Here is a 12,605-nt window from a genome sequence, read left to right as displayed (position 1 = left end):
TCTCTTCATTTTGACTGAAAAAAAGGTTTTCAAACTAGGAGCCAAAGACAAAGAGCCATTACTGACCTTAGGAGTACCTTTGCAACCAGGCAGTGACAAAAATCATTTCTGTCAACCAACTGATGTGGCCGTGGACCCAGTCACTGGCAGCATTTACGTCTCTGATGGCTACTGCAACAGTCGGATTATTCGGTTCTCTCCAAATGGACTATATGTGATGCAGTGGGGAGAAGGTACAGTCAGGGCTCTTGGTACTTTACCCATACTGCTGTTACCATGAGCTCATCATGAACCACAAAATTGCTGATGTTGCTATTAATTTTTTTAATTAATTTCTATAACTGAAATACCTTCCAGGCCCTACATAAATTTCAGCCTTGACCTTGCATCCAAATTTTCTCTTGGCTTTTTTTACAGCTACTTGTAGTGGTTATTTATTTACTAAAAATAAAAAATGTAGGTTTGTCATCTTGCTTTCAGAACAAATATTGTCATACCCTATTTTGTCAAGAAAATATTCTGACTTTCATAAAGCCAATTATTTTTCTTAAACATAAGAAAGGAATAATTTTTTGCCAAATTTATGCTGTGATTTCATCTATTTTAAGTTTTGTGAATAATTATATTTCTGGCTTACTCAGATTTATGTATCGCTGTAACTATGCTGAATATTCTCAGGAAATTGCAGATTCTGAATTTGGGATTTATAAAGAAAACAAAATAGGCTACTCTGAGTTACCTGCCTAAACACTAGGAAGAAAGCAAGCTAACCTTAGTCTTTTCCCAGGGTTACATTGCATTATGTGGTATACTGATGTTTCTAAGTAAAACTGATAGTTTCGGTGTGTACTTTAACACAAACTTGGGGGTTTTTTATTGCAGAGAGTTCTCTAGACAGATCTGGGCCTGGACAGTTTCGTATCCCTCACAGCCTAGCCCTGATCCCTGACTTAAGTCAGCTGTGCGTTGCGGACAGAGAAAATGGTCGAATTCAGTGTTTTAGGCTGGAGACTGGGGAGTTCACAAGAGAGATCAAACACAAAGCATTTGGAAGAGAGTTATTTGCAGTTTCCTATGGTCCAGGTAATCTTTTTTTCTTGTTCTTCATATTTCAAGTAGTTGCTTTGTGCCAGGATGTCACATTTCCTGAAGTGCTATTGTGTTATCTTGGGATGAATGTTACTTATCTTTGAGAGTAGTCCTGATGCAATGGCAAATTTGAGAACTACCTGTTTTCCTGCTTGCAGATGAGGGAAGCTTGCATCTAATCTCTGTTTCTAAAAAATGACTGATTACTGCCTAAATGTGATATCAACAAGTAGACAATCTTGCTGCTTCCTGGTGACTGCAAAATTAATCAGTAAATAATGACATTATTAATAATAATGTTTCTAAATATGCATTTTGAACTCCATTGAAGAGAGCAAAATTAAGACCAAATGAAGAGTTTTTGGTTTCATGAAACCTGAGAACTGAAAACAAACAGAAAACATTGCAGTTTTTATCACAGTCTGGTTAACAATTACTATATTAAGTTTTGGGATTCTATTTTAAATACCAATACTGAAGGTAAGGTAAATGTTAAGAACTGGATGAGGAACTTTGGCATGTTGGGCTCTTGACTCCTTAATACCAAATTTAATATCATATTTCTCTCTTTTGCGCCTGCAAGAATGTAAAAATATGCTGTGCTGGATGAGAGGCTTGATATCTTTGTGTCTCTGACAGTGGAAAGAGGCATTCTGAGAGTGTGTATAAGCTTGGATGCATTTAGTAGTAATTCCTCTCTTATTCACTATGCATCCACAAACCCTTTATTTAGCAGATTTAGGAGGTAACCTATGATCTGTTCTTCACAGTATCTTTCTACAGACATGTTGCCCACAAGCTCTAATCCCATTTCAAACTGACTTGTATTGTCTGATTCATTGACCTTCCACCATTGCAGGGTCCAGAAATTCATTATCCACTTTATTTATTTTTTTAAATATAGAAAGTGACCTAGTTTCATTGAGTGCTACTCAATCTCAGAATTTTGGGAGCTGAATAACAGTTCCACGCTCCCCCAATCTGGTGCCCCTTCATCTTGCCTTATCCTCTTAAAACCAAAGAACCGCAGCTAGCTTGGCCTTTTCCCATAAGCTATTTAATAGCTTCAGCCCCTTGAGTAGTGTATTTGCCTTTCTTTTCCAACCTCTTTAGTTTCATTGGAACCTTTTTGAGATGCAGAGAGTAAAAGAGCACTCAGTACTCAATATGTGTGCATGCTAAGTTTTTGCATAGTGTAGAACTGTCCCCTCCATTCCTAATTCTCCTCCTCATGATGCCAGACATTCTGCTGAAATTTTGTCTGACACTGTACATGGAAGTGAGATTTCAGGAATCTTTTAGGGATGGCTTAGAGATGTCTTTCCTGAACTGAAGCTACCAGCTCCAAGTTCAAACATCATATAGGCATGATCTAGATTATTTTTTTGGAAGAAACATCACTTTACATTTGTCTTTGCAGAAGCTGTTTTGTCATCTGTTTAACAACTTATTTGTATAAAAAGTCTTTCTGAACTTCCTTAGTATCATGAAGCTTTTGGCTTCTCCACAGAACTCAGTTACTTTCCTCAGACTGCTAGGTGTTATTGTTTGCCCCATTTTTCAGTCATTGATGAAAACTGTTCAATAAAATTTCTGGCTCTTGTCACTTCAACATCACACTATTCAGACTTCTCTGTCCTGAAGAATTTTTAGCTCTGCCCATAAGCTCTTTGCTTCCTGTTCATTAATGGATATTTTGTTCCGACCTTTGATAACTCACGTTCAATAACCTCAGATGCGCTTCCTTGTCAAGGTTTTTCTGAAAGCACAAATATGTCTATAGAATCTGCTTACCTGTGTGCTTTTTCTCCCTGTTCAGTGCTGAGGCACAACACTTAGAGAAGCCATACCAACATGTTCTGGCAGTTCACACTTACCCATGTCTCAGTCTTCATTATGGGTTCTGCCATCTTACTGGAGATGGATGCCAGAATTGGTAATGTGTGTTCACAAGCACCATTTTGTAGTTGGGCACTACTTCAGCATCCTGCTGGACAAGTGACTGTTTGCAGTGCTGGATTACTTTATTTGGCCTGAAGTCTGATTTTACATTTGGTTTCCTTCTGAATTTGAGTGAATGCCATCTAAACCTCATAAATTAATAACCTCTGACTTGTCTTATACCTTGTGCTTCCCATTGAGTTGTCTCTTCTGATCTCTTTACTAAGAAAAAAAAATTGAGTGTTAGAAACTTCCCAGCATATTAAACAGAAAAAACTTACAAAATCCATTTCTTTAGATTAGAGGCCATAGGCCTCTAATCACTGAGTCCCCCTTCCCATCTTTTCCTTTTGTGGTCCCACTTTGCAGCTGACTTGATGTGTTGAAAGAACTTTCTGCTATCAGGTCAACCATCCATAGCACAGCATTCTTGAGGTTATTTTTTAACACCTTCACATTCCTTTTACATTTAAACTATATGTAAAGTCTTGCTGGTTCTTCTTATTTGAACTAATATGCATATCTTAAATGACAAAGTTTCAGTGAGTCATACCTCACTTAACTTTCCTCTTGTAGTTTAGCTTCTTGTTATCTTTCTGTCTCTCTGTCTCAGAGACAGCCTTTTTTCATCTAAACTATTACAGTTCCGTCTTCATATTGCAGTTTGCTACGTGTGGGTTCTTAAGGCAAATCTAATGTTGTTGCAGGTGGTCTCCTCTTTGCAGTTAATGGAATGCCCTATCCTGGAGAGACAGAATCAGTGAAAGGATTTGTGATGAACTTCTCTACTGGAGAAATAATTGATACTTTCATTCCACTTAGAAAGGTAGAGTACTGCACAAAGTGCCTGTTACATATAATCATATATATGAGAACATTGGTAACATTCTACTTTTCCAACTTCATAAGAAGTTGGAAAATTTGTTATAATGTAAGGTATTCAAAAGGAATTATTTATAGCACTAAATAAAAACACTAGAATTTTGGGTATTAGCTTCTGCATGTGGTACACATTTGAAGATTATACTATCTTCTAGATGATTCCTACAGATAATACCTTCAGGCAGGATAAGCCTACTTTATTACTGCCATTACAGTTCTTAAAAGTTCATTTAAGAGAATAATGAAGGAATTGAAAGATTCATGTATTTAGATGCTAGTAATTTGTAAAAAAATAGAACTTATTCCCAAGCAGAAATATTATTCCTAAGCAGAAATAATATGGTATATAATAACTGTATGGTTGTATCCCTCTTTACAGAATACTAGTGATAAGTTAAGGCTAAATGTTCTTCACGCAGTATTGTACATTAAATTTGTGGGGTTTTTAACAGTCTCTATATATTGTCTTAGATTGAAGAATTAATGTTAATATTCGCACTTCTTGGTACACATACACTCTTTATTTGCAGTCCAACTTTAAATTATGTTCAGAGTTATTTTTTCTGAGTATAGCAAATAGCTGTTTTGCATATGAACTTTAACAAAAATTAAATGTGTGGGTTTCAAACCAAGATTATTTTTGAAAATACGTATTTCAGTGGATAAAGTGGAATGTAATAATATGAATAGAAATAATACTAATACAATTTTTTTATCATTAATATATGGAATAATCTCTATGTCGTTATCCCTGGAGAAGGCAAATTAAGAGAAATGGAATTCCTTTCACACATTTGGCTTTCACACTAGCACCTACTAGCACCTGCTGCATTTTCCAGTCTAAAGCAGGATTGTGAATGTGACCAGGCTCAAGTTAGGTGTTAAGAAGACCTTATGAAAGCATAGACACTTAGGAGTAATCTGTTACTGCTTATCTTCACAGAGCTTTGAGATGCCACATGATATTGTTGCTTCAGAAGACAGAACAGTATTTGTTGGAGATGTTCATGCCAAAGCAGTGTGGAAGTTTGCATGTGTGGAAAGTACGTTCTTTTTGTTCTTAATGTCCTAACTTCATATTTTGTACCTTCAGGTCAGTATCACTTATCTGGTGCCCTTGGCCAAGAGCCTAGTGGCATAATGAGGGTTTTAAGTGTACTACAAGCTTTACTTGCAGCATTGTGTGCTGCTGCTCTGTTTTCATTAAAAGACAGTTCTTCAGCATTGTTGTGTGCTCTATCAAAGAAGAGTCCTGGGCACATGAGTTTGTCACAGAAGGAATCAACATGCATTTGCCTTCCACATCCATTGTTAGTACTTGCTTAAACAAAAGTGTTACTCTAGTATTTTAGTAATTTCAGTGTATCATTTGCTGAGAGCTCAACTGCTTCCTGTGAGGTTATCATGCAGAAAACTCCCAAGGTATAAAATAAAAACACAGCTCAACTTAAAAATTATATTCATTTCATTGGGAGCATTCATCACTAGAAAATTAATCTAGTATAATTTGAAGTCCTATTTTTATACAGAGGAAATACTTGTCTGTTTTAATCTAGTAACCCCCAAGGCAAGCAGCCTCAGTTCAGGGAGAGGAACCTGATTAGTCAGACTTCAATTTAGTAGGATTCAGAGAGAGATTACATGTTTTACAGGAATACAAATATAATTCACTGCTCCATTATATGGGATAAAAAAAATGTATGACAGACGTGAAGTCTTAGCCTTCAGGATGTTAGTCATCCAGTAAGAGTCCACGGCTATAAATGACTAAGCTAGTTATTCCTTATTTGTCTTGTTTATAATTAATGGATTTTCCTTTGGGGCATTTGGTATCAGCTGCTCTTAATAACAGGAGGCTAGACCAGATAAATTGTAATTCTGATTGGATAGGTTTTTATCTGCATCTAGTAAACTGAACATGAACAATTCTCAGCTGTTATTCAAAGAAATATGAGAATAAAAAGTAATGGAATTTATACAGGTTAGATGAGGTACCTCCTAGTATAAAATTTTCTTTTTAGCTTTTGCTGAAGTATAAAAGAGCAGTAGCTAAGAAACCCTGATTCAACCAGCCTTTAATTCACTATGATTTTGATAATAATAAACAATTTTATTTTTGCAGGAATCTATGAACCTTTAGGCATACACATAAAATCTTTCTGTTTCATATAAAAGGTGATTATTGCAAGCAACCTACATGAACTGGGCTCTTCCTTTCTTTCCTCTGGCCTTGTGAGCTACTGAATAGTTTATATTGACTCTCCGTGGTGAAATTCAGGTGTTGATGGGAATGTTTACTGTAGGATTGTACTGTACATTTGAAAAAGCTAGCAGGAAGATGTCACTGAGTGCCTTTCTGAAATATCAGTTGTCCTGAAGAATGATTTTGTTTTACAGAAATGGAACATCGGTCAGTTAAAAAGGCTGGTATTGAGGTACAGGAGACAAAAGGTTAGTCTGATTCATAATGAAAATGAAGGGATCAGTATGTTCATGTAGACTAGGGCTGCTTCTGCCAAGCTGAAGAGACAAAATGCTGATTAGTTTGACCTGGTTTTTGTGCATTCCTATTGGAAGCACTAGAAGGAAGCTTGTAACACTGTTACCTGGTAGATGCTATTTCACAACCAATCCAAACATTTCATTTCCACTGATTACAAGTGCTTCATTGTCACGGAGTAAAAAATTTACTAGTAGGTTAATTCCATTCTACCATCTGGTATGTTCCAGTTTGGTATCTGTGGCAGCTCCCTTAGATGCAAAAATAGCTCTAAAATACAACAGCAACATTACTCCCCAGCACCCTCCCCCACTCTACATCCCTCCACCACCAAAAAAGGGTTATTTGAAATGACAATTGGTTTATATTCTTGTGTAGTCTTTTAGTACTCAGCCTTGTCAGTCACACCATATGGCAAGAAATGCTATTTTTTTCTATTTACATTTCCTCCCATAGATTTATTAGACTTTTTTTTTTTAATTTAATCTGCATGAAAATGAAAAAAAAAAAAAAGGAAAAAGAAAATGAAAGCATATAGGAATAAAATAAGGAGACAGTACACAGAGGAGGTTCAAAGGAGTAAAATACCAATTAAGGTAGATGAGAAGTAATTTTAACCATTTGTGTTCTATTATGTAGCTCATTTTCCGTCCAGAAAAACAATACCACATTATGGTACTATTTATAAAGGTATTAAAAATGTTCAAATGTTCTTAACTGGTTTTCTTTGCTTAAACTCAGAGCTTAAGTAGTTTTCTTTAGCCATATATATGCAGACAGAGAAAAATCAAAAAAATCCCAACTGCCAATTGAAAGCATATAGAATAATGCAGAATAAGGAAGGCTAATGAAACAATGAAATGCTTACTACCATCACTGTTATCCTTTTATTTTATTTTCATTGGTACACCAGCCTGCCTGAAGCACTCAAAAGGGAAGTGTTGACATTACAGCATGCTGTATATCTAGGGATATGTAAATGCCTTTTGGGCTTTCTTTAGCTGACACTTCTGATGTCATAGAGAAAAAAATGCAATAGTAACACCAGAGTAAGAAAAAGGTTTTAAGTAACAATGTCTAAAACTGTTTAGGTAGGCTGAAATTAACATCTTTCAGCTCCACTGGGAGAAAAGAGCCAATGGACTTTGTGTTATAATGCTTAATAAATGGAGAGGAGAAGCTTGCACTCTCACTCTCCTGGTGACTGTTACTAGTGATTGTACTACTGTGACATGGGGGAAAATATATAGAGAACTGTAACTTTGCCCAGAGGTGGGAAAGACAGTGGAGGAAAATCTTCCTCAGCAGTTAACTGCTTCTAATAGACAGGAGGTTTTCATTGTGTCATTGTTATCCTTGTGCTTGTGATAACAATGATATTATTTATCATTGTTATCATATTATTTATCATTATGTCACATTATTTATCATTTATCAACTGGACCATTTGCTACTTCTTCAGAGTAGAACATCATTTTAATTTTGATACAGAGTCAAAACAGTGCTGGTTGAAAGTATTTGTGATGCAGCTACTTGTAAAGACACGCTGTTCAGTCTGAATTCAAAATACTTAGCTAGGCAGTTTTACTTACTAAAAGTTATCACAAAGCATTTGCAACATCATAAAGGTTTTTCTGAAAGTTTTTCTCCTGGTGGGTATAGCATTAACAAATTACTCAGCAAGACTGAATGCAGTTTTCAAAAGCTCTCCAGATCAGTAGAACCAAAATTCCTTCATGGAATGTAACAGTTCTGAAAATTTAACCCTTTGCCACAGTTTTATTAGAAAGATCTTTAAACTTTTTCTTTGTGTATATGATAATGTGATGTATACTGGCTTTGTGTATTTTTGTGGAAATGTTTTTGTCAAAACAAGATGTTTAATTGATGTTATTTGCAAAAATAACCATGTGGGTAATTACCATTGGGGTAATTTCCTATATTTTAAATATACTTTTTAGGACAAGATACTTTTTAGGACAAAACTGTTTGGAACATCTCCTTTCCTTATTTGAGAAAAGGGGAGGGAATCTTTGCTAATGAGTGGTATCATTCAGACTTGCTCTTCCTTTTATTTGGGATAACATCAGCAAAAGCCAAAAATGTCTCCGTAAGAGTTTGCCTTTGTTTCCTTAAGATATCCTAGCTTGTTGTTTCCTGAAACACCATGTTCTGCAACAGCTGTTCAAGCAACAGCTTGATATATATGGATAACATATGGAAATTGTTTTCTTTTTAAAGAATCAGAAACAATTGCTGAAGCCAGATTGAAAAACAAGCCAGAAGCAAGAGACCCTCTAAAGAATATGGATAAGCAACACTTGGTCCAACAGGCCAGCAGCACTGGAGTTTCCTTTGTTCTTATTACAACTCTTCTTATTATCCCTGTTGTTATCCTGCTGGTAATTTTAGTATTTATTCGGTGGAGGAAGCCAACTGTCTATGGAGGTAACTGTGAGTAACTGCTCTAGAAAACAGACTCTTATTATTCCAGTTCCAAATGTCACTGAACACGGGGGGGTGAGGGTATGAAGAGAGCAGCTCTCTGTGCCTTTGCCCTCCTGAACAGTTGAAGTGGTGCTGCATGCAAACTTACTGCTTGGCAGGGACACAGCACCTGCAGCCCCCTGAGCCTTTAAACTAGCCTCAAGCTAGCACCTCTTCAGAACATGTATCAAAGATTTTATTTGGTATCAAGGCAAAAACTGATCTATCGGAAATTTAATAATAGAATAAATTCATGTTGTATTGTCTAGAATTCAGAAAATTTAATACTGCAAGCATAGTTTGATTTTTTAAAATCAAAAAAATCAAACTTTAAGCTGCTAAAACAAAAGGCTCCATATGGGTATTACAGAGATACTGGCAAAATGAAAGCAGATACCATTACAAGAGATTTTGTATTATTGCTCTCTCCCACCTAGTCAATTCTGTGAGTCAGACATTCTTCCATAGTGCACCTTAATCCATAGCTCTGAAAGCTTTAATTGGTACTTAAAAGTTATGTAAACAATTCTAAATTTGTATTGTATAGTAACATTATTTTTCATAAATTGGCAGACTGTGATAGGCGTTTGATCACTAGACTTGTTATTTTGTATCACAAAATTGTTTTATCAAGATACTTTCATCCAGAGAAGAAAATGTACATGGACTACGCAACATAGTTCTGCCACTGGTCAGGACCTACTCTGACAGAGTAGGCCATTCAGCAGTCTAATAAGGCTGCAGGACTGAATTGGATGTACTGTATTTGAAGACTTCAGCTTACAGCTTCCTGACTTTTGTATTCAAATGTGTTAGCATACCAAATACGCTAGATAGCATATCAAATATGCTAACACTCTAGTCTATTGCAGTACTGCCATAAATGGCTTCTTAGAGCTGCTGATTAGTTTGTTGAATGTCTGTGATTTTTATCAGAAAATACAGGTACTTATTTGATCACAGAGCAGCTCAGGGTTTATCTTATTTTTGAAATTTACTTTATTTTTCAGCTGATGGGGAGCGCAAACTTGATTCTAGTTCAGGCAGAATTTTAGGCAGACTTAGAGGTAAGTAGTCACTGCTTATATTTTCAAATGCAGTAACTGGAGGCTTTTTTTTCTGTATTCATGTTGATTAACAGATTTGATGGAACTTTCTTGAAGGGAGGATTGGGGGCAATGATCAGGGGTTTTTGGAAATTTATTTTACAACAACTTCTATTTGTCATTATCTGCCCACTAAAGAAGATGAGTCACTACCGGTGAGAGCAGGAGCTATAATGAGTTATTGTAGATCTGGTGAATGAAATGAAGCACTTTGAAACTAAGGGCAAATGGGTAGGAATGCCAATAACCTGTGTAGAATTAATGAAATAATGGATGCTAAAAAGCATTGTCTGGAACTTCTACTTGTAAGATTAATTTCCTTCTTCTTTCCTATAATATACACCTAGCTTTTGTGGCTCATATGCTGAACCTTTAAAAATAGTTTCTGGAAGGACACTTAAAAGAATCACCACTATACTGTTTAATTAGTAGATAGATTTTTATTCTCCCCTTACAGTTAAAGCAAACCTTATGAAAATCCTTTCCTTTCCACAGGGAAAGGTGGTGGTGGAATTAACCTTGGGAACTTCTTTCCAAGTCACAAAGGCTACAGCCGAAAAGGGTTTGACCGGCTGAGCACTGAAGGAAGTGACCAAGAAAAAGATGAGGAAGATGGCACTGATTCCGAGGAAGAGTGTTCAGCGTCTCCACTGCCACCACCACCTTCATCATCTTGAAACTAACCTTTGAGTTCTCCATTATATGGTTCAACCCAGAATGTCAGATTTCTTTTCCCTTAAGCACGTTTAATATCTTGTATATTTAATTGTAAACTGTTCTAATCTGTGTGGGGCTGTACACTAGTTCCTTTAATTTTTGTTTGGTTTTAGTTATGTTTTTAAGTGAAGGAGTCTATGGAAATTCCATATCGGTGCCATTGGTTTTTATGTGAACATCTTAATAAAGCAAAGTCTTCTAATTGCAGGACTGATTTAAAGCAGTAGTATTTTATCATCAAATATGGGGATCTTGTAAATAAGTCTTACTATCTGCTTCATCAAAATATTTTTTCCATAATTATTGAGTTGCCAATTTCTGTTTTGTGCCTTTCCTCTTCAATGTCCTTAACCTGTTGCATTATAGAGAATATACAGTGCCACAAGAAAATGAAGCTGCTAAGTCTTCTATTTTTTTAAATCACTAACATGATATTGCATTGAAGGAAAGAAAAAAGTCTCTATTTAATTTTTTTCTTCTTCCTAACTTGATGTCTTTCTGGAATGTCTTATTTTTAGATGGTATCACTGTTAGAACACTATTTTCAGAAGCTGAATGTAATTTGTGTAATAAAGTATTCGCAGAGCACTGGCTGTCAGAGTGTACTTTGGATTTTTTGCTTGCACTTTTTTGTATACGACTTTTGTAAGAGTTACAGGGGGACACTTAACACAGTAAAAAGTTAAATGTGTTTTACCAGCTGGTAAAAAAATGCTGTTTTATATGGAAGCTGAAAAATATTTTGTTATGTCACAGGGTTGTTTTTTTTTTTTTAAGACTAATAATCTTCATCACATGCACAAAGTCAAACTTAAACATGTAAAGAGGGATTTTACTTATATAATAACGCTGCAAAGGTATTTCCTTAATAAAACACATGGTCACAGCAAAGAGGAAGCCTGTGTCTCAAATTAAATATGCAAATTAGTCAGGGTAGGCATCTAATACTACCTCATTAGAAGCACTGATTTTCTTTTTTCCTCCACATTTTCTTTTTCATTCATTCAACAGGAACTCTCAGTCCTGTAATGAACTCTCTCATTTAACAGCAGACTTACAGAAGTCCTGCTGGGTAATTACCCTCTCTGTATGAGTCATCTAGAGTGTGAATCATTGTGTAACATTATTATGACTAATCAGTCCAGTTTGAGGATCAGAGCATAATTAATGTTCTTTTAAAACTGCTATTATGAGCAGAGTGTACACAGCTGTAATTGCCACAGGGTTTTATGAAACAGTTTTCATCGTCATCATTGCAGGTGTTGTAATAGGCTACTGCTGGCGTTGAGATTGGAAAATAGGCTTTAAGTTCTTTGTGGTGGTTTTGCAAGGTCTGTGGGGGAATAAGGGTAATGATAGTTGAGAAAAAGGTAAGGTTTCTTCTCCCAGGAAGATTTTATAAATCCTCTTTTTCTGGGGAAAAAAAAAAAAAAAAAAACCCAAAAAAACCAAACAAACAAACAAAAAACCAAAACAAAAACCCCCAAACTTAAAAACTTAAAATGCATTATAAGCTGGTTTCTTTTCTCACATACAGCAAAATCTCCAGGATAGCCATCTGAAATGCTGGAGTACAGCCACAGTTTCATGTGAAATTTATTTAGTGCATACTCTTAAGTTGCTTTCTCTCCTGCAAGTTTTTGTTTTCCTAAGGTTACAAAGAAAACAGCATGTTTCTTTCTCACCTTTGAAAGCAAGGCAATATTATTTTTGGCAGTGGCCTTGATCCTCATATATATGAATAAAAATAAATCAATTGGGAAGAATCCTCTGAAGCTGTCTGCAACAATTCTGTTACTAGTTTACAGGAAGTTTCCAGTGACAGCTATTAAGAAAGCTCTGGTGATACTGCTGTCATAGGTGGCATATAAGATATCAGTTGT

General features: G+C 35.7%; 1 protein-coding gene across 6 annotated transcripts in view; it reads left to right on the top strand.

Annotated features, from left to right (window-relative positions):
• The window catches only part of PAM (peptidylglycine alpha-amidating monooxygenase), a 114,460-nt gene extending 103,145 nt beyond the window's left edge, over positions 1-11,315 (top strand). For 3 of the 6 annotated variants that reach the window (XM_058044644.1, XM_058044640.1, XM_058044641.1), the window contains 8 exons: positions 26-233; positions 883-1,083; positions 3,738-3,856; positions 4,856-4,955; positions 6,310-6,363; positions 8,654-8,866; positions 9,910-9,966; positions 10,501-11,315. In XM_058044644.1, coding sequence (XP_057900627.1) covers positions 26-233; positions 883-1,083; positions 3,738-3,856; positions 4,856-4,955; positions 6,310-6,363; positions 8,654-8,866; positions 9,910-9,966; positions 10,501-10,682 — 1,134 coding nt within the window. In that variant the 3' untranslated portion in view covers positions 10,683-11,315. The remainder of the gene's footprint in view (positions 1-25; positions 234-882; positions 1,084-3,737; positions 3,857-4,855; positions 4,956-6,309; positions 6,364-8,653; positions 8,867-9,909; positions 9,967-10,500) is intronic. The other 3 variants (XM_058044645.1, XM_058044642.1, XM_058044643.1) reach the window with 2 other exon arrangements.
• The last annotated feature ends 1,290 nt before the right edge of the window (positions 11,316-12,605 follow it).

Source organism: Melospiza georgiana, chromosome Z (genome assembly GCF_028018845.1).
Source record: "Melospiza georgiana isolate bMelGeo1 chromosome Z, bMelGeo1.pri, whole genome shotgun sequence".
Lineage (NCBI taxonomy): Eukaryota > Metazoa > Chordata > Aves > Passeriformes > Passerellidae > Melospiza > Melospiza georgiana.
Note: the sequence above shows the minus strand (reverse complement) of the source record. Positions and strands in the feature narration are given on the sequence as shown.